Source organism: Telmatherina bonti, assembly GCF_933228915.1.
Source record: "Telmatherina bonti genome assembly, chromosome: 6".
In the NCBI taxonomy this organism is placed as follows: domain Eukaryota; kingdom Metazoa; phylum Chordata; class Actinopteri; order Atheriniformes; family Telmatherinidae; genus Telmatherina; species Telmatherina bonti.
The window spans coordinates 20,919,801-20,940,577 of NC_136624.1; the positions used below are offsets into that span (position 1 = coordinate 20,919,801).

The 20,777-nt window shown below is 36.6% G+C and overlaps 2 protein-coding genes across 5 annotated transcripts; both read right to left on the bottom strand.

Annotated features, from left to right (window-relative positions):
* Nucleotides 1-1,604: 1,604 nt before the first annotated feature.
* On the bottom strand, nucleotides 1,605-6,117 carry yod1 (YOD1 deubiquitinase). Of its 2 annotated transcripts, XM_079242763.1 has the most exons (3): nucleotides 6,083-6,117; nucleotides 4,743-4,955; nucleotides 1,605-4,137 (listed from the first exon to the last, which is right to left on the bottom strand). In XM_079242763.1, exons 2-3 carry the CDS (start codon nucleotides 4,948-4,950, stop codon nucleotides 3,443-3,445), a joined length of 903 nt encoding a protein of 300 aa, XP_079098889.1. In that variant the 5' UTR covers nucleotides 4,951-4,955; nucleotides 6,083-6,117; the 3' UTR covers nucleotides 1,605-3,442. The 2 variants fall into 2 exon arrangements, with proteins under 2 accessions (XP_079098889.1, XP_079098888.1); XM_079242762.1 differs by lacking the exon at nucleotides 6,083-6,117 and having other exon boundaries at nucleotides 4,743-5,065.
* Nucleotides 6,118-8,280: 2,163 nt separating this feature from the next.
* Nucleotides 8,281-20,149, bottom strand: pfkfb2b (6-phosphofructo-2-kinase/fructose-2,6-biphosphatase 2b). Of its 3 annotated transcripts, XM_079242724.1 has the most exons (17): nucleotides 20,018-20,149; nucleotides 19,486-19,646; nucleotides 18,768-18,893; nucleotides 17,697-17,793; nucleotides 15,655-15,721; nucleotides 15,417-15,491; nucleotides 14,683-14,739; nucleotides 14,399-14,523; nucleotides 14,012-14,219; nucleotides 13,639-13,785; nucleotides 12,894-12,998; nucleotides 12,115-12,244; nucleotides 11,971-12,033; nucleotides 11,816-11,880; nucleotides 10,989-11,156; nucleotides 10,327-10,349; nucleotides 8,281-9,903 (listed from the first exon to the last, which is right to left on the bottom strand). In XM_079242724.1, exons 2-17 carry the CDS (start codon nucleotides 19,571-19,573, stop codon nucleotides 9,834-9,836), a joined length of 1,614 nt encoding a protein of 537 aa, XP_079098850.1. In that variant the 5' UTR covers nucleotides 19,574-19,646; nucleotides 20,018-20,149; the 3' UTR covers nucleotides 8,281-9,833. The 3 variants fall into 3 exon arrangements, with proteins under 3 accessions (XP_079098850.1, XP_079098852.1, XP_079098851.1); XM_079242726.1 differs by lacking the exon at nucleotides 10,989-11,156; XM_079242725.1 differs by lacking the exon at nucleotides 10,327-10,349.
* Nucleotides 20,150-20,777: the final 628 nt, after the last annotated feature.

A 20,777-nucleotide genomic window follows, 5' to 3' on the forward strand; every position in this document is an offset into this window, starting at 1 on the left:
GACAGTGTTTTTTGTTTGTTTTGGGATTATGTAATAAATTAAATAATTAATGTTACTGTTTATTAATGTTTTCCCAGGTTTTTTTTTTTATTTATTTTTTTTAATAACCCTGGTGATCTATGAGCTTCAACTCTCCATATTCCTTAGAGACTTAGTCTTCATGATGAAGCTTCAACTGGACTTTCTGCCCCAAATACAGACTCATGAAAATATGCAAACTTAGAGGGATGTAAAGAGCCTGATTTGGCCAAAGGCATTGCTTTTCAAAGGCAACACGTTTACAATAAATGGCCTATAAACAAAATCATACCTGCAATGGCAAGGCTTGTTTTAAAAAGTGATCATGTAAAGTTACAACTTAACACAGCTATTGTTAGAATACTTTGACACAGCTGATAACTTTGATCTTCCATGATACATATGTAAGACTAACAAACTCACTGAAAATGTTTAACATTTAAATATATTAACATAACAAAACTAAAATTAGTCGCTGAGAGTAACAGTTGTCCACTATACCTGTTTGACTCTTCGTACAGTTGCCACGTTGGATACTCATCTTCACATCCGCGTGCAAATGAACATAAGGTGAGCGCGAGGCTCCGTGACACCTGCATGGACTTTGCGCGCTAAGCTTTCAGCCAATCAGAAAGCAGCACTCTCCTTAAGAATCAAGAGCCCTTAGCGTCACTCGACCAACCGCAAATTTCTCACACTGCGGCTTTAGTTGAGACAGGTAAAGCCAGAAATGACGGCAGCTTTATTGAAATGTGAGATAAATTAATATGGGCTTAGTTTTGGAACCCCGGTTTATCGTTACGTCATTGTTACTTGCTGATAATGACGCTGCGCATGTTTAAATGTTTGTTTTTTAGGTTTTTATTTATTTTACACATGTTGTCTGGAGAGAAAAGCAGAGTAAGACTCGATGTGTAGTTTTTTCTAAGGACGACACAGTCATTGTTCTACCAGGTGATGTGGCTGTCAAGCTGTAAAGTTTTAAATATTTTGTGTTTTCAACTTGCAAATAATCACAAAATCTCATGTGCAATAAAAAAAAAAAAAGCATATACAGCCTACATACACATATATAACTCACTATAAATGAGTATTTAGGAAAATTACCGAATGTAAATCCAGCATTGTTAAACCAATATAATTTTATTAAGGAGAAATTAAAAAAAGATGTACTTCCAACTAGAGAAATAAATGCAGGATGTCAGACATTGTTGCTTTGCTGTAGCAGTGGCTGCTGCTGCAGTTGGTCAAACAGTGAGCAAACCTTAAATCCTATTAAGAAAGAGTGCCTCAAAATAACATGTAGTTTAATCCGACAATGTTTGCGAGGGATAAGAGGGTTTTTGGGTTTTTTTTTTGTCAACTGTAGTTTATTTGTGGTGACAATGTATTCCAAATAGTACCCAACAGATTTGTATTGGGTGAACTTAATTTAATAATACAATTAATGTAAGCATATCTTAAACAAAAATATTAAATTTAGCCTCCAAATTTACTGATGCCCACCTTAAATAGAACTGAAACTGATAAGCCAAGCTCTGTGTAGACAGTTTATCATTTATACAAAAAGACCATTAGAAAACATGGTTGGCTATAGCTTTTAATGGTGACAGCAACGGAAAAGAAAAAAATAAATCAAGTAGTCCAGTTATTTCATAGTGCTTTGTATGTAACATTCACTGTTAGTCATGAGAATTTGATTAAAAAATACAACATATAAAGAAGCTATTTCAGTGTCATGTTAATGCAAGCTGATTAATGCATAATCATTGTTAAAAACTAAACTACCAAATTATGAGAAATCCACATGAAAACAAACAAACAAAAAAAAAACTTCTGCTCTGCTTTTTATTCTCACTACCATCTTAATCTCAACTTTTACAGTTAAAATGAATATTTTGGCAACAACTCTGGACCAACACTGCTATCAACTGTTCCTGAATCAAAAATACTGCTCTGCACAATGTCATGCTACCATGACAAGCACTTCTAAGAAAAATAAAGATAATCTTACAGTTACGTTTATGGACTCCTGCAATTAAACATTTCTGGTCTGATGTTAAATGAAAGTACATGGAAAGAGATGATGCCTGACTTTAGCTTAAAATGTGAGAACAAGCTCCTCTTGTGCAAAATGTACAGTGAAACAGTGGCAGGTTTTGGATAACATGCACAATATATTAACCCATTATGATCTGAAGGCACATTTGGTCTTATGTTGCATCAAATCTTAAGGGGTTAAACCAAAATGTGCCTTTAAAACATAATTCAATTTAAATATGAAACTTAAAAGTAAATGGTTAATGCTGATCCACAAAAAACATAATGCATGGGCTGTACCTGAAAAAATAAATCTATCAACTGATCTCATACAACACACTCATTTCAGATATATAATCAAACATTACAGCTTAACTTGTGATATTTCAATACATTTGAGGGACTTTGAAAAGTGCTGCAACCCAAACATACAAAAATAAAAAGCTCTTACAGCACCATGGCATTTGAAACTTTCACACAAAATTACACTACATACTATTTGTACCAATGAGAAATGAAGAGCTACAGATTTTGTGAATGTATTAACAGCACCATGTTTTTTTTTCTTTTTATCTAACTAAATGATAAAAATTATTTTGCAGCTTCAAAAAATAGACATAATTAAGCTAAATCTGTACTAGTTTGTTACTTTACTTTTATATGAATTACCCCAATCGTCATGACCAATCCTCAATAAATCCAAAATTATGTCCAATAGCACATTTGTATACAGATGACTCCAGCTTAGAATTAAACACAGGGTAGCTAAACATTTACACATTTGAGGCAAAACCAATAATGCCATTACTTTAAGTTTTGTTCATAGAGTAAAGAAAATACTACAAACCAACATGATGTATAACAGTCATACTTCTTGTGCTGTGTTTAAGACAACAATGAACAAGATCAAGTTGCTGTACAAATGATTCTTAGTGACCGTTTTTAAACTCATTCTGGAGCCACATACTGCAGTTTTTAGCACAAAAGTTTAGCCATGGCTAACATGTAGAAACACGGTAGCTTTTTATTACCATCTGCCTAATCCCAGTTTTTATAATGCCAACATAGCCTAAGAATGATCTGCATATTTTACTTGACCTTGTAAAAAAGATTTGAACCCATCCTTAATGGACTAACATAATGGATCAGTGACATTGGAGCACTGCAGCAACGTTTCTGGTTTTTCCAACTTTCAGCAGTTACAACAGTAATACTGAACATGCTAAAGGCTAAAACACAGTGTCTGCAGATTCTCCAAAGTCGTCACAGGGTAATGTGAGGTAGAGGAAACACAAAAGCAAACAGTCCAACAGAGTTGCCAGACATGGGGCACAGGGGCTAGAGGTGGTTGCAATTGTTAAAGGGAGAAAAGATTACACAACTTTCACACTTCACCAAAATTAGTGTGGCCTGTCTCCTTGGCATGCTCACGAGCTTCTTTCTGTCCCACCAGGCCTGTCTGGCACACCATGCAGCGCAACGCAAACCGGTTAACGTCTGTGAACTGCCGCTTTCGGCGAGCTTCATCTGCTAACTCAAGAGCTTGAGCCAAAATGATGTCATCTGTGGTAGAGAAGATCGTCTGAGGTGGAGCATCAGAACCAGGGATCTCTTTCTGCAATGGATCATAATGGATCCCATCATAGATGAGCATCACACGTTTGTGATAGCCAGCATCCTCCCCAAATCTATCAACTCGGACTGTTTGAGTGTCCACCACACATATCTCACATTGGTAGAACTTTGACAGGATGGATACCTCAATGGCTCCTCCCCAGGTGTCATCACGTTTTATCCAGGTGCAGTATTCCTCATTAGTTTTTCCCAGCACTGCCTCAGAGTAAGCTGCAGGGTCACTTGACACAATCTGAGCAATAAGGCCACGCATCTCAGGGGCACACGTGGGTTCATACACACCTCCCTCCACAACATAATAAACACTGGTAAAGAGGCAGGAGTTGTCAGCTGGGACCACTCGTCGTGCCAGCACAGGTGAAGCTTCCAGACGTGGTGTTTTTACTATGGAATGATCCTGAGGCTTTGGCTTGTTTTTTTCCTCCTCAACAATGAGTGTGTCTCCTGTATAAGACGACATAAAAAAAAAAAAACACTGTCCATTCAGGTTCGACTTGGGTTTGAAAGAGGGACACATTAGGATGTATGAAGCCATGTGTTACCAGAACTTCATGTATATATTTGAAATGAAGCTTATCTTTTAACAGACTCAGATTGTTCACTCTACCAGCTACATATTACTGTCAAATACAGTGTGGATAACATGTGAATAATTAGAGACTTGTACTTTATATTTCTATTTTATTTCTTATTTCATTTTTACCTTGCAATTATAGTTATTTATTTTAGCTTTTTTATCTATCTTTTTTGCTTATTCTTTGGTTATTTTCTTTTTTATAAGAATAAGGACAGTAACTTGCCGCCAGAGTCAAACTCCTTGTTTGTTTGTACAAACAAAGCAAATAAAGTGATTCTGATTACATAAGCTTGGCTGGTAGATCAAATTTTGACTCATCTAACCTGACATGCTTTCAACAAATTCCAGAGTTTTGGTTATTGTTTTGTTGTGCAGGGTTATTGTTTTTAAACAATAACCCTGCACTAGTTATAAACAAAAAAAGTGAGTTTGATCTATTTTATCTGGACATTTTTTGCTGTCTGAAACATACCTGATTTGATGGGGTAGTCCTTAAGATGAGCTGCTCCATTTCTAAGATCAAGGCTGGATGGTGGGTAACCAACCATTATTTTCTGCACATCACAGGGGATCCCCGTCAGCTCCTCTACCTTATTTTTAAGCTCCTGAACACAGGACTGATGAGTCAAGCCCTGCATTATGTGGCTCCCATTTTTGGTCTTACAGCGAAGCCGCAACATTCTGCCTAAAAGAACAAACATGTCATGTTAAATCTGTATGGTGTTATTCTAAATTCAATAAAGCACAAGAATAGTATGAATTTTCTTTCTTCCCCTCCCTTTTCCATTTGGCCAGCAAGAGTATGATCCAGGGAGAAATCATTTATACAACTTCTACAGTTTTTGTCCTTTATTTGATTATTTCCATATAAAAACATTTTAGTAACTGAACATAAATAACTAATGATAGAATACTAAGGAGTTAATAATACCAACAACAATAATAATGATAATAGTAATAAATTCAGGTAAGAAGTTATATTAGTAAATATGTAATTTGCATTGTATTAAAAAAAATAAATAAATAAATAAAATGGGCTGATGTACAAAGCGTTTTCTCTTGTAAAGAGAATTTCTTGTAGGGCCTGTAGTTTTAGTGTTGTTATGCTTTGCCAAGATATATATCTTAACAACCTATTTTCGTGATTTTCCTCCAAGTTTATTCAAATCTTGTAATACAACCAGTTTTCCTACACAAGGTTATAGTAAGCTTGTTTTAGCTAGGAACTGCTAATGCTAATCGTTCACCAGAATTACACACTGAAGTGTTCTTAAATTGTGCTGGTAGCTGCATCCAAATGGTACAATACCTCCATCCAAAAAAGGTTGGGAATAACAACAGAACTGCTGACGACCAGTAAAAGAATAAAACACCTGACATCAGCTTAGTTTTGTTCTCTCTTCTTTGTTCCAGTTCACGTTGGTGGTTTCATTCAACAGTATCAGGCTAAGCTAAGAACTTCCTATTAAGCAAACAAATGCGTCGTTTTTGAGAGCAGACTGACAAAATAATTACAATGAGAATAGATAACTACAATCTAATATTCTGCAAACGTACAAAAATAAGATAAAACGAACAAACTAAAAAATTTGGGTTGCTAACCTTATCGGTTATCAACTGCTAGCATTAGCAGGCTAACCAAGCCTATAGCAAAACGTGAATTGAGCAGTTCAAGTTTTAAACATCATTTAAGTGTTTGTCAAATATTTAATTTGTAGAGTCGGACATATTTACATAGCAGTAAACTTTATTCATAATTAAAAAAAATAAATAAATAAATAAAAAGCAAGTCAAGTTATTTTATTATCTTACCAGCTGTTGACTGCAGCCCTGCCTGCCTCAGACAATAAACATCTAGTGGGCGGGACTAAAGTCGTCATCTTACGCATGCATTATGTCATGACGTCCCCTGACGTACATCTTCTAATTGGTGCTGCTGTTTGAATCAGGAGTGACTATATGTGTCAGACAAGAGTCAACATATTTTATGTAGCAAATAACTTTAAGTTTTTGTCTTAACTTTTTGCAACTTGCAGTTTTGTTAAATAGGGTTATTTAGACAGAATTTCTAGTACTGCTTATCCATACATACCAGTGGTGTTTTCATTTTCATCTATCATCATAGGCGTTTTCAGCCCATTTTTAGACTGAAGCAAAGCACTCCTGAAATGTGATTTGTTTTTCTTCTCTTAGTGTATGCGTTTTTTTAAAATATATTAAAAAAAACCAACTAACTATAAACAAACTATAAAAGTGTAGAAACTATACACTACCTGGCTTAAAAAGTAATACTGTTAACACCCCCCACACCATTTCCCCTGGCCGCCGTAATGGTGTGATCTATTGATCTATTGTCCCAACTCAGACAGGGAGAAATCTTAGCGCTCTCTGCTGATTGATTTGCTTCCTGAGTTGTTGAACATCAATATTAGTGTAAGTGTCTGGCTATAACCAAGGCCGGCTTATCCAATGGGCATTATGGGCATGGGCCCAGGGGCCCACACCCATTGGGGGCCCATGTGGGACCCACATAGGGCATACATCAGCAGTTTTGACATAAAACAGACAGTTACACCACAGTGTCTAGTGTACTGCTATTGGTACCACTAGCTTAAAGATGTTAGATAAGTCAATTCACAGTGTATCATTCACAATTTTTACAATATTATGTTGTGGAATGGGGCCCTTGGAACACTCTGGACCCAGGCGCCTGTGAACTTTTAATTCGGCCCTGGCTATAACCAGGATTTCTTGCACAATACTTAACTTCTTCTTCATACCAACACATTTTTATGATTACCAGTCCTCCTGATTGCTGCTGCATTCAAACTTAGGTTGCTCTTGATGTGTGTTGAGGTAGGAATGAGCCGACGTTTTTCTAGTTAACGTTACAGATGTTAAGTAACACTGTCCTGTTTGAACGGATGGGAGATGCTAGTTGCTGTGTCATTTGTATTGTTTATAAGACAATGTGTTAAAAATGGCAAGCTAACTGGATGCCCATTAACATAAATCCTGTTGCTGTGTGTGCATGTGTGTACAGCCTCATCATGTATCATGTAAGAGTAGCTATATCAATGTTGATATCAATTAATATATCTAAAAGACATTGTTTGGGTATGTGCCAAGACTTAATTTATTAGTATACTTCATGTTAAATATATATATATATATATATATATATATATATATATATATATATATATATATATATATATATATATATATATATATATATATATATAAATAAACCATTAAAATTATTAATTTCATTTTTTTTAAATGTTTTAATGAACAACCACATCAGAGGGAAATGATTTCCATTATTAAAATGTGTAGATATGTCAAAAACAGCTATTCAGTAGCCTACGTGGTTTTCTTGGCTCAATTGTTAAGCATAAATGGAATTTACGCATCATGAAGGGTCTAAAAAACAAAAAGGTGAAGTGAAAATGGTCTTTTTAATACTCTCAAACTTTACGAGAGGGAAAGCTCTCAGATTTAGAGAACATGCCACATGGATAACAGAGATTAGAAAATAAATTAATTTCATTTGAACTGTTGGAACCTCGCACAATGAAGAGCTGTTCTGTTCATTTAGTCACTAGTATGTCGATCTCACCCCATGTGAAATGCAAGCTTTAGTGTTGCCTGAAATCTGCTTTCAGGTGGACAGGGCTTTTTTTGTTTCTGGTAGTTACAGATTGCTGATATCATGATTAGTTTCCTACATATCAGCCAGCAAAATATTTGGTTACTTAGTGCTTAAGAGTTTGCCAACTCACTGCCAACGTAAGACTGAAAATGACTTAACTTGGAACCAAATCATGTAATCAGAAATGTGCAAAACCTGACGTTTCTTTCCTTCATGCATAATGTTTATCTATAACAGTTTTGCAATTAAATGAAAAAATAATTTGTTAACTTGCATTCTAAAATTTTAAGAAAAACAAAACGATCATTCCTTCAAAATGTACTTTTATTGTCTGCTGAAAAGGCACAGAAGGCTGATTTGAGCAGGGCAATATCTCATCAACAGTCGAACATTACAAAGTCATTACCAAAACTTTGATCTCAGTCTCTTAAAATATATATTTTTTTTTCCAAAGACATAAAATATATTTCTTAGAAATGGATGCACATTCATGGATGATACAACAGCATGAACATAAAAAAATCAACCCGTAGGTCTTTGCTGCAGCACTTTAAACAGACTTAGCACATGGCATTAGCTAGCATTCTCTCCTTACTGCTGGTATATATTGTATGTAGTTCATTTCTTAACGGTTGATAAGACAAAATACTTTTACAACAAGATTAAACTACTTCCATTTTTAACAAAACCAGACTACATTCATATCAATTGTAATGCAACATGATGGTGCAGGAATCCTGCAGACAAGAATAGAAGCTATAGAATGGTTATACATTATATATGCAGTACTTTATAAAAATACTTCTATACTATTTACTCTATATGGAAGCTGAGAACGGTCTTGCATGCATGGTTTTAAAATGTTCTCTCATGATAACAGGATCTTGAGAAAGTAAATTTTGTTTTCTCAAGATTGCAGACGATTTAAATGCGGGTTTGCAAGGTGGCCGGAGCTGTTCTTCGTCCACCACAGAACAAACAGAGACAAACATTCAATTAGGCTCAAGCTGACTCCTACTTAGAATTTTGATGAACTAAGATAATTCAAATGAAAAGGTTTTCCAACAACTTGTCAGATTCTGCAACAGCCTGTCATTGAGTCACTGATTTGAGTAAGGTCTGTTGCAGCAGGGAAACACTAAAACCTGCAGGATGGGAGATCTCAAGGATGAGAGTTGGTTTCCACCAATTTAGAGATTCAAATCAGCTTAAAATGCATCTCTCGATTGTGGGAGGAAGCTAAGAAGAACCCACACATGGTTGGAGAACATGTAAACTCCACACAAGTTCCCCATAGAGACCTATGTGTCAAGATAAATAGCAAAATAAGATAAATAGCTAAATAAAAACACAAGATAAATGATTTCATTGTCATGTGAAAACGGACGTCATTATTTCGAGGTAACAGTCGACCATGACCGCTTTTGGTTTTGGTAATTCTATTACGTTATATTTACTGTAGTGACAACTACTGTTTTATGATTTTAATGCATAACAAGAATGTAACTACTCATTGCATTCTGCGACATTACGATGAGCCAATCCTGTCGATATAAATAAAAAAATTGCTTTATTTACAGAGACAGTGTGCCACAACCTTAGCAATGTTATGGTTGACTAATTTCTTTCAGTGTGCATGCAGAAATAGTATTGATACTAACATTAAGGGTTTCCAGTTGAGAGCCTATGCATGCAGCATTAAGATAGAGAGCTAGAGATAAATTACTACTTGTTACTTTGTGCACAAGTGGTCCTATTCTAAGAAGAAATGTCTCTGAACTCCTGTCATTTCAACATCTTCAATAATGTGGGAAGGAAAACATGTATTTTTACATGTTTTGGACTCATGAATAACTGTAGAACCTGTGCACAGTGTGATGTGAAGACAGAGGGAATAGGATCCAACCCTCACTCAGAAGCGGACACAGCCAATAGATTCTTCGCAGCCATCAAAGTCGATTCCTTCACACAGGGATTCCTTCATGAAAGAAAAAAAAAAGGGAAATGTCGGTGACGTTCATAAGTTAATTCCATACAGTAGCAAATCCAGTTTTAAGCAACTAATAGTTTCCCTGGCGGCCCAGAAGACCGTGAAAATCAGGCCATTGTGTGAAGTGTGGTAAATTAGCAACAGCATCATGTTCTCAGAGAGTAATTATTAATAACATTATGGCCTTCTCTATGATAATTTTGAATCATAATCTTGTGAGCTTAAACTGACTGCATATATATAGTAAAAGGAATCACATCAACTAAAAGCCACAAAGATTAAAAGACACCACAATCATTTTCCTCTATTACAAGATGTATATACAGACTATGGATCACAGTGAAATGAGATAATATGTGGGAAAGGAAATGAAAGTTTGGTTATGTGGTCTTAGGTCTCCAAAATACTCACAGACAACCGCTTCCTATCCGAGTCTGTAAGACAGGTTTGGAAAAAGCGGAAAGAGAGAGAGAGATAGAAATGTGGAGAAGGGCAGAAGCACTGTACTCACAAGGCAAAGCCAATGACTACACAACACATACAAATATGAATATGCATTTGGCTGATGTGTTTTTCACAATTTTTTTTACAGTATTGTGCTATGCTAAGACAAAACAATAAAAATAGTTTGACTTTTGCAAAACTGAATTATTTCCTTGATCTATACATATAATAATTTGCAGTTTCATGCAGCAGAAAATATCCTGATGTTTGTGTGTCTTTCAAGTTTTATTCCACAATTAACTTTTCTCAGCAAGTGTTTGCATGCTGTTCTGCATATTCAAGCTGGAGGCAGCATTTTGGTGAGGAGTCATGCAGAAAAATGTCTGATAGGCACAGCGTTAAAAGTAACAAGTAACCTATTCAAGGTTTCAAGATTCAAAACATGCCCTGAGAAAAAGAAAGACAGATGCAGGAGCTGATTTACTTCCAACATAAGACACTAAAACCAAGACCATCCAAAACTGAGGTGAGGGAATGCTAAACACAGTGGTTACAACTGTGACAGGAGGTGACTGACTACAGCTTACAGTGAAGGTTTTAGAGGGTTATTCTGTTATTCTATCACTAACTTGGCTTTGCAGTCCCTCTGGCATCAGAGCTGATGGGGTGGGGGCGAGTGGTAGCCAGGGCTGGTTGCCTGCGCTGTAGAGCCTGGGACGCTTGACCTGGTCATGACTGGACAAAGGAGTGTAACTATTCCGGCGATGTATGAGTGTGGAGTCCCTTGGAATTTTATCCTGGTTAGAAGATGAAATACCGCAGGCATTAAAGGAAAAAAGATCTAAGGACATAAAAGACCAGGGGAAACCAGACAAGCTATGGCCAAACTAAGCAGCTACACAAAACATAAATGAACAGATACAGTGGAGTCCTGACTGGAAAGATAAACACTGACTTTTGAATAAGAAAAAATATTCTAATATGACATGGACATCCCAAATGCAGCAATCTCTATTTGTAATATAAGGATGCAATCAGAGTAATGGTAATGATTAGATCAGCCAAGCAAGTAGCATGATCAGCCGTTCTTTGGGGTGAAATATAATTCATACTGCTTCTTTTTGAACACTTTTAAGCTCAAGACTTCAGCCAGGCTCATTAACTCATGTTAAAGACAGCGGGGTTAAAACAAAATAAGGATATAAGGAAAGGAGTCAAGGAAGCAAAGCCTCACATGTAGAGGATACAATGTACCTGCTGTGCAATTGTGTTTGAAGTAACAGACACAACAGCTAGCTTGACTATGAGTTCAATGTTGAAACTGGCTAATTCCTTAGGTGTAAGTAGAAAAATAAGTGTTGCATATTTATAATTTTGAAAGCTTTAATCCAATCATGTTGCATGTAAATGTAAAAGAAGGAATGCTTTTTTTCCAGCTCAATTTAGAGCAACTTACAAGTGGCCTGTCTCGATGCGTATTTACTGCCTCCACGTTGAGGTAAAACATTTCCACTTTACAGCCTACAAGATATAAAAAAGAAGAATTTCAAACTTTTTTTTAAATGCAATGTCATGTTGCAATTTTTTTTTTGTTTCCAGGTAGAGACCAACCATATGCAACAGGAGTGAGCTTCAGCACTGTGTGGAGAGGGCATTTCATATATGGAAGATCTTCTGTGAAATAAGAAAAAATAAAAGGGTGTAAAATCTGTGAGATCCTTTATTTGTATTTGTGTTTATTTGTGGTAGTCTGACCTGCACTCTTGTCCAGGAAGTAAGCTAGAAGACAACGCATGACAGCCTGATGGCAGATAACCAACACATTGCCTTGTCTTTCCAACTCCATAATAACTGGCTCCAAACGCTGAACAAGGTCTTGGTAAGACTGAAGACGAAGCAGGAGAACACCTTTTTTAAAAAGCAGATAAAACTAGCAACTAAAGCTTTGCTGCTACATCAATAATCACATAATTTATCTGAGGGTGTGCCACGACACCAGTCTGTTCTGTGAATACTTTAACCATAACTTGATCAGCAGTGTACGAGTGTCCAGAGCTTGGCACCGTGCAGATTAGAGAACTCTGTCGTCTGCCTTAAAGAGGTGAGGGCCTACTTGCAGTGTCCCAGTTTCTTGTGCCTAAGCTCAACTTTTCTGACAGCCAACCCCACAACTTTAAACCACTCCACTGGATCTCATCTACCAGTGTTTTGCTAGCCCTTATAGCCCAACCTGTCTGTTCCTCAATTAGTTATTTTGTTGACGAAGATAATAACGAAAACAAATATTTTGCAAGTGGGTTATGGAGAGGTAGAAACACAATATCCGCCTCGCACCTGGCTCTTTTTCCCATTTTTTGCCAGCCTTCCTGATACACCTGCCCGGCATTTTTAATCTCAACCAACCACCCCTGACCCCATCCTCACACAACATGAAGCCAAAACCTCTAGTATGGGAGGATTTCTGACATATGGATGAACTGCAAACCAGACAAAGTCCTAAAAATAACGTAATCGTGAGGAGTGCTTGCGGTCACCTCTCCTCCTGGGTAGCGATAGTGGTACTTATCCTGGTCCCTTAAAGCAAACTCCTCTGGGAATGTCTCCTGGATCATCTCATAGGTCATCTCCTCACACACACCCTAAGAAACAATATCACATGTCACAAGTAAAATGACCAAAGATCTTTAACTGAGCTTAACATATAGGAAAAAAAAGAAAGTTCAAATTCTGTACAATATGTGAAAAGCTAAATGTAGAGCCTGCCTATCGCTTACACACAGAGTTTTCCAGATTAGAAAAGAAAATACACTTCTGTGTCAAAACTCGATCAGATTTATATTTGTAGTGTAGGGACCAGAAAATAAACATCTGCAACCAACTGGTTCATACACTATTATAAATCAAAAAGCACTCGCAGGGTGTAGACTTCCACCAAGCAGCTTATTTCCACCAATATTGCGAAGAACCCTTTAAAAAAATTCCTTCCATCACTCTCAAAATGCAATGGAATCTAAGTTAGTACAAGATTTAATATCTGCCCAGTAGTTTTTATGTAAAGTTGCTAACAAAGAGATAAGACATAAATGCAGGCAAAAACATAATCTCCTTGGCGGAGGTCATGAAATGGACTGATGTGGATTACATAATAATTTTGATTTAATTAGAAATTTAATTGAAAGAAGAAACAAAAGAAAACAGCTGAAAAGGAAACCTCTACACTGCCTTTTTTTTTAATGTTGTATCTGAAAAAAAAAAAAAAAAAAAAAAAGATTTACTGACAGCATCAATCTCGTTCAGGATCTTCCACTGTTCATAAGGCACGCCCAGCTCCTCTGCTGTCTGGATGGTCCTTCTCAGCTGGCTCGTCCACACCTTTAAATCTGACAGCTTGTACTCATCAATGAAATTACGCAGAGCGTTGGAGAACTAGGATGTGGGAGACAGAAAGAGTTCTCAGTATGTCCATCATTAATGGCATTTCTACTTTATTTTAAGAAATGGGAGATAGCAGGGATTGGATTGAATAAAGGTCATGATTTAAAGTTCCTAATAAAGCAGTGAAGTACTCCATATCCTCCTGAGCTATCTCCTATCCAAACACACTGGCTTTGCTTTTAATAAGATGAGGATTAAAGAGAGCAGGCTGTCATACCTGCTTCCCTCGAGGAGAAAGTTCAGAGTCTCCACCGATGCGCCCCTCGACGTTGTGGTTGCTCTCTCCGTGTCGACACAGATAGATGGAGTGTGAGTGCACATGGATGTTCATGAGGTAGTACACTATCTTGCTCTGGATGTAGTCTTGCACCCGATTCACCAGAAAACGTCGGCCTACATTCATCACCTTGATAAAAGAAAGGTCCCTGCAGGTTCCAGGAAATCATATGGGTTTAATAAATGGTTGCTTACTGTCACCATCTAGTGTTTAGTTGTTTAAATCACAGTTCCACATAATTTCAACATTTCTGTGTTTAAAAGAAAAACAAACAAAAAAAACTGGAAGCTTAAAAAAAATAAAGTGACTGATTTAATGAATTCTTACTTGTCGTAATCGTTAGGATCTAAAGGTTGATAGGTGACTTTGTAGCACTCAATACGTTTAAGGAAGTCATCCATCACTCGCTCTCTGTGTCTCTCAGGGTAGTCTGGACTGGACACTTTGACTTCCTGTAACAATCATTTGAACATATTTAAACAACCTGAATGAATAGTGCAGTGTTTGCACAAAATGTATAATGACTATTGACAGATGATATGTTTAATCTAGATTTAAAAAAAAACACCACAGTTTGACCTTTCATGCAGGAAGGTGATGTAAGATCATACCAGAATATTAGCAGCAATGACATCTGGGTCGTCACACACTGACTCCACAAAGAACACCTGTTGGAAAAGGGCAGCTCATGAGGTCAATTCACACCAAACTTTCCCAAAACTATCAGTTGAAGCAACAGTTCATATATGTTGTTGTATTATATGACATGTTGCTATTTTTCTTGAAAAATAACTACTTTGAACTAGGACCAGAGGAAGGAGAAATGCAGTCCAACCAAACTGAGATAAAGCAGAAATATTAAAGCTGAAGGTTTCATGGGAAGGGAAAAAAAAAACCTATTAAAACTATTGAATTAAAACCTCTATAGTTTTATTTCAATTGTTCGCTTTATTAGTTTCAGAGGTAAAACACACTATACTGCTAAAAGCACTAAGACACCCTACCAAATGACTGAACTGAAATGAATTCATACTCCAAGCAAGATGCATAGTGACATAGATGAGCACTGATAAAACACCTTTGGGATAAATAAGACTGCTAGCATTGACTGCGTCATCTTGTTCAACTTTAGGGCCTGACCTCACAAATGCGTTTCTGGAGGATAAACCCTTCCCAGAAGAGTCGCAGCTACAAAGGATGAACCAACTTAACATTAAACCTTACAGATTAGGACAGAGATTTCATCATGTGCATGTAAGCACCACTGTCGCTGCTGTTCATATGCTACAGGTAATGTTTGCACAGAGATTAAAAATAAAAATAAAAAAAAGAGAAAAAGCTTTACCTTAAATGCATTCTCCTTCACAAAAGCTTGAATAAGGTCTCGCCGCTCCCTTGTTGTGTTGGTTGCATCGAAAACCTGATGAAAGGGCGAAAAAAAAGATGGAAAACAAAGATAATATTTAAATGCTTGTAGGACAGTTTAGGATTAAGGCTGCATTAATGCCAGATGTGTTTCTGTTTTTATAAATCTTATAACTGGAAACATTCCAGTTGCACTTAAAGATAGAGAGAAGACTCACTGCAATCTGACCACCCTCCTCTGTTAGATACGCCTTCACGTCCTCCAGAGCTACAAGAGCACACTGTCTGCAAATGAAGAAGCAAACAAGACTCATGCTACAGAGTCAATATCAGAAATCTAATAAATATGTAGCTACTACAAATTTAGAGATAATTTCTTCAAGCTGACAGCCTTTTAGGGATCTCCGTACATTTTTAAATGAGATGGTGCAAATACACCTTTAAAGAGGTATTGGACTGATCTACCTGCAGGCCTGACCTCAGTAGAGAGAGTGTGAGGACCTTTTAAACAAAAAGAAATTATAACTCATCAGATCTTAAGATGTTTTCAGTGTAAAATGGACCAATAACACCAGAAACATGTCTTTGCTTAATTTATCTTTTGGGTATTGTGAGAGGGAATGTCCTCCTTACAGAGGGAACAGCTTTACAATCTTATTTTCGAATGTTTTGCAAGTCAAATATGTAAAGATGGTTGTATATTGACAGTTTAAATAACATGAGTTTATACTGCCTGGAACAACATAGTTAGTACATGTAAGAACTGTTGCATCTTTGTCTGGTTTGTGCTTGTAGTTTGTTTTATTGCTTGTTTATTTCACTGCTAATTTATGAGTTGTATTTAGCTGAAATTATCTAATCATGAACATTTTCCCATGGTGCAATTACTGAACAAAAGTGGAACAGAAATCAATGTATGCTGCAAAAATGACCAAAGATGTTGATCTCAGTGGGTGGAAAGGTTTCTTGTTCAGTTGTTCCACAGGGACTGAACAGTTTATTTAAAACAGAGATGACTTCTTCTTCTATTAATCAAGTGAAAAATCTACAGTTTATTTCACTTGTCTGGTTTTTAATTGGAAATCTACAATATGTGGTCAAAGGATTACCAATGACTCTGCTCATCCTAGGCTAAAGAAATAAAAGAAAGTGATGGCAAGACCTTTATGAGTGGCTAAATCAAGAGTTTGTTACATTCTTTGGGAGACAAAGAATGTATCGGACATGCATATGATTACAGTGGTGAATGGTTGCAGGAAACACCGGTTCACAACATCCAACCAAGACAAAGTCTGCTGCAGGAAAAACATGTCATTATGTAGGCCTCCCATAAAGAAGGAAAACTTCAGGGAACAAAGCTGAAAACAAGGTAAATACCACTCATAACCCTTGAGGACAAAAAGACCACAGAAGTTCAAAACATCATCAAAAGCCAGACCTATTCAGAGACAGCAATCTGTCCAGTGAAACTAAGCTCCACCTGAACCAGAATAATGGAGAGGAAAAGAAAGCAAAAAAATCTGCAGTACACATCATCATCTGCCAAAAAGTGGAGGTACTTCAATAGCATTTGTTTGGATTGCATGTATTAGTGATGATGATGGGTAGTTGGATCATTTCTGAAGTGTGCAGAGATCTATTGTATGATTGATAATGATTAAATATGCTCAGAAAGCAATCCAGAGTTTCTTTGTAAAGAAGAGGACAAATGACAGAATCAGACATTTTATTGTGGCTGTTTGACTCATATTGGATTGCAATGCAACACCCCACCGAGCCCGTGTCAGCTTCAGAGTGACAGCAGCAGCTTGTTTAGTATCTGGGTCACAATTCTGCACTGGGACACTGTCAAGAGTCTGTCACATGCGTGACATACCCCATTTCAATTATTACCACCAGATAAAACCCTGAAGAATGACTCCTTATTTAGTCTTAGTTAATCTTTTTAAAGAACTCACTATAGATTTAAAGTCAAATACATTTGGTGCATCTTGTGTCATGCAATTGTCTGAGTGTGTTTGTGTAAGCATATCAGTATAAGGTAGCATGAACAGTTGGCTGCTTGCAGCTGAATATTGACTTCTGGCCAAAAAAAACAGCTTAGTCACCGATGCAGTGGAGAGGTAGCAGAACATAAACTGAAATGATGCTGAATGGAGGAAATATCATCCTTACAGTAGAGCCATAGCTTGTCTGACTGACGGATGTGAATATCCTTGAAATGAGTGAAGATGAGAACACATGCAGGAGTGGAACATACTTTCTTATTTTCATGGCTTCCTCATTGTCATGGCGGAAGAAATCATAGGATTTATAGGATCTGACAGCCTCTCTGCGGTACACACCCAAGTTGAACACTGCAAAGTAAATAGATGATATCAGCACTCTGAAGTCACTGTTCTATCAGCTTTCATTCTTGAAGTGACTGAGTGGTATCTAGCTTGTTTCAATTCTCAACAGCAATTACAACAGTAATGATTTAACTCATCCTAAATGTAGTTCCCAACACTCTGGGATACTCTAAACTGCATTTCGTTATATATTCATGCACCACACCACTTTTACAAAATAAAATTTTACACTCTGCACAAACTACTGCTGTTATTGTTGCATGTTGTGACCTGAAACATTCCAGTGTGGAGAGGTCTGAGGAGGTTTTGGACAACTTTGTCATCTGTCTGAAGAGATGTTAAAATAGAACTTGGGCACATTTGATTTAAAATTAGCTTTAAAAGAAAAACTAAAATCAAATAAAAAAAAAAGAAAAGTCTAAATCAGCAACCAGACATCTAATTCTGTAAGACTACGACCATTAAATAATATTCTCATAGTAGATTAATTAAGTTATTGAAAAAAAGTTAAGCCCAAAAAGACATAATCACACATTTGTGGAACATTGAAATGCAGGACTTACTTTACTAAAGTATTTTAAAATCATTGAGTATTTAAACATTGTTCTATCATACACATGTCTCTAACAGAGACAATCATTTCTTCCAATAAAATTAAACAAAATATATTTGTTATGTGTGGGATGGGTTTCTTGCATGTATGTGTAATGCATCTGTTAAATGTTTAGCAAATTTTACAACTGCATGTTGATTTCTTACTCATACAAACACATCTGCATCAATATAAATTTACTGCTGGAAATGATAATATGAATTATATGCCCCAAGATACTCTGAACAAAAGGTATTGTCCAGATTTACTATATTAATTGCATTTTCTTTATAAATACAAACAAAGGTGCACATACATAACTCAGTAAATGAAGAGCTAGGATAAACCGAAGCACAATTCGAATAAAAGGTCATGTGTTGTACACTACCTTTGGTTGGAACTCCTATCCAGTTGAGGTAACGCGTGAGCTTTTTTGACATGTATGTTTTTCCTCTTGCAGGTAGGCCAATCATTACAATCATTGTTGGAGAATTGGTCATATAGGAAGCCCATGCTGCACAGAAGACACAAGCAGAGTCATAAAAAAAATCCACCACTGACATTTGGAAATTTGTTAAACAAATGCACAAGCAATCTGAAAAAGCATTTAAATTTCTACATATGAGTTGTAGTTGAATAAAAGTTAAATAAATTATGTTTAAAGCATACTGCATTAAAAGAGTCAGAGATAATAACTAGGCTATATTACCAATGGGCAAAAATAATCATCTCTTTGGAGACAAATACAATCTGTGGTCAATTTTAAAAATGTGATTAGAAGGGATTGAAAGAAATGTACAAAGAAAAAGACATTTTCTTAAGAACAGTACCAACCACAGAAGGTGTCACATGGATGATGTTTTATATCAGAAGTCATAATTTGCATGCTTGTGTTTTTTGGGCCAGGACAGAGCCTCTTTCACAATAAAGTTCTGTTAAAATCAAGCAATAATGTAGAAGCTTCCTGGGGAAAAAAGCAGATTTAAAATGGATTTGGGAATTGAGAGTGGACAATACGCTGTCTAATGTTACATGTGCACCTTTAGACTGGAAGCAATCATGCAGAATTTAGTCAGATCTAATTATGAGAAACGGAGTTTACTTACAGCATTTCTTCTCATTCAATCTCTGGTCGGATTTTTTGGCTTCTGATGAGTTTGTGGAGGCTCCGTTTTCTCTTTGGGTGCTTGACATGATGAAACTTTATCACAATTATTTTTATTTTTTACACATAAATCAGAGTTTTATCAGAGGGACGAAGTCCAAGCTGAAGACAGGAAAAACAAAATGAGAGATAAACTGTATTTGCTGGATTATCTTCATGCTGACAGAAAATAATCTCGCGCACTAAACTGTGGTTTTTCCTCCAAATATGATTTGCTTATGGATTTATGTATCTCTAGCAACATAAACTGGACAGAGGCAGAGGAGCTGATGATGAAGAAGAAAGATGCAGCTGCCACATCATCTACAACCACATAGAAAAAAACCCCAAACGCATCCATTTGGCTCAATGCTACATATCTGACAGCTGCAGATATTCAGTCTCACATTATTTAACATAACCTTCATCAATAATTCGAACAAGACGTAGAGGATTTTCTAACAACACAATACTCGTTTTTATTGCAGTTTTACCTGATCGGTATGCAAATATGACTCATGCAAGCTCGCGATGCCGCCAACACCTCCGGATGAGCCGGACCGCAGGAGTCCGTGTGCACGGCCTGTCCTTGGTGCTGAGGTGAGTCCTCAGTCCTCGGCTTGCTGGTGTCCCTTCATGCCGGAGGTGCGCCTCTACGTCAGATTGTCGCCCCCTCCCACCCCCTCCAGTTCTACCGTAAAGTTGATAATAGAGTCTCAGGCATCCACTTTGTGTGGGTGATGTTTCTCCCACAGCTGATATGCTTTTTTTTTTTTTTTTTTTTTGGGTTCGCCTGATAATTGTCAGTTTTCTTTTCTTGGAGATGCTGTTTCCTGACAGGTGTAGCTGACTTTTTTTTTTTTTTTTTTAAAAACAGATTGAACGTCTTATATTGTTGATTTTCACATGTCTATCTTGTTTTCCCCTTGTCATTGTTCTCTTCCTTCTTTTCTCCTTTGTCTCCCAACCCTCTTGTCCAGCATTAATAAAAACAATCAGCAACAGAGAGTTGTAAAAATAAAGAATAAATAGATGTTCAAGAAGGGCTTTATATCATAAAACTATTCTTGGCAAAGCAAATTTGCTCGGCACAACACAGGACCCAGATCATTATTCTGCTTGCTTTGATGCTGGACAGGACATGTGATTTAAAAATAAAGAAAAGACTCTGGCACCGTATCCTTCAAAGAAAGCACATTACATTTACTGCATTAACGAAGAAAAATAAATCTCACTTTAAAAAAAAAAAAAAAT

Coding starts and splice junctions, on each gene's coding strand:
- pfkfb2b (XM_079242724.1), bottom strand. CDS start 19,573: ATGTCAAGCACCCAAAGAGAAAACGGAGCCTCCACAAACTCATCAGAA. Junction 18,894..19,485: donor ATTGAATGAGAAGAAATGCT/GTAAGTAAACTC, acceptor TCTTCTGTGCAG/CATGGGCTTCCTATATGACC. Junction 13,786..14,011: donor TTTCTCCTCGAGGGAAGCAG/GTATGACAGCCT, acceptor CCCACATCCTAG/TTCTCCAACGCTCTGCGTAA.
- yod1 (XM_079242762.1), bottom strand. CDS start 4,971: ATGTTTGTTCTTTTAGGCAGAATGTTGCGGCTTCGCTGTAAGACCAAA. Junction 4,138..4,742: donor GGACTACCCCATCAAATCAG/GTATGTTTCAGA, acceptor CGTCTTATACAG/GAGACACACTCATTGTTGAG.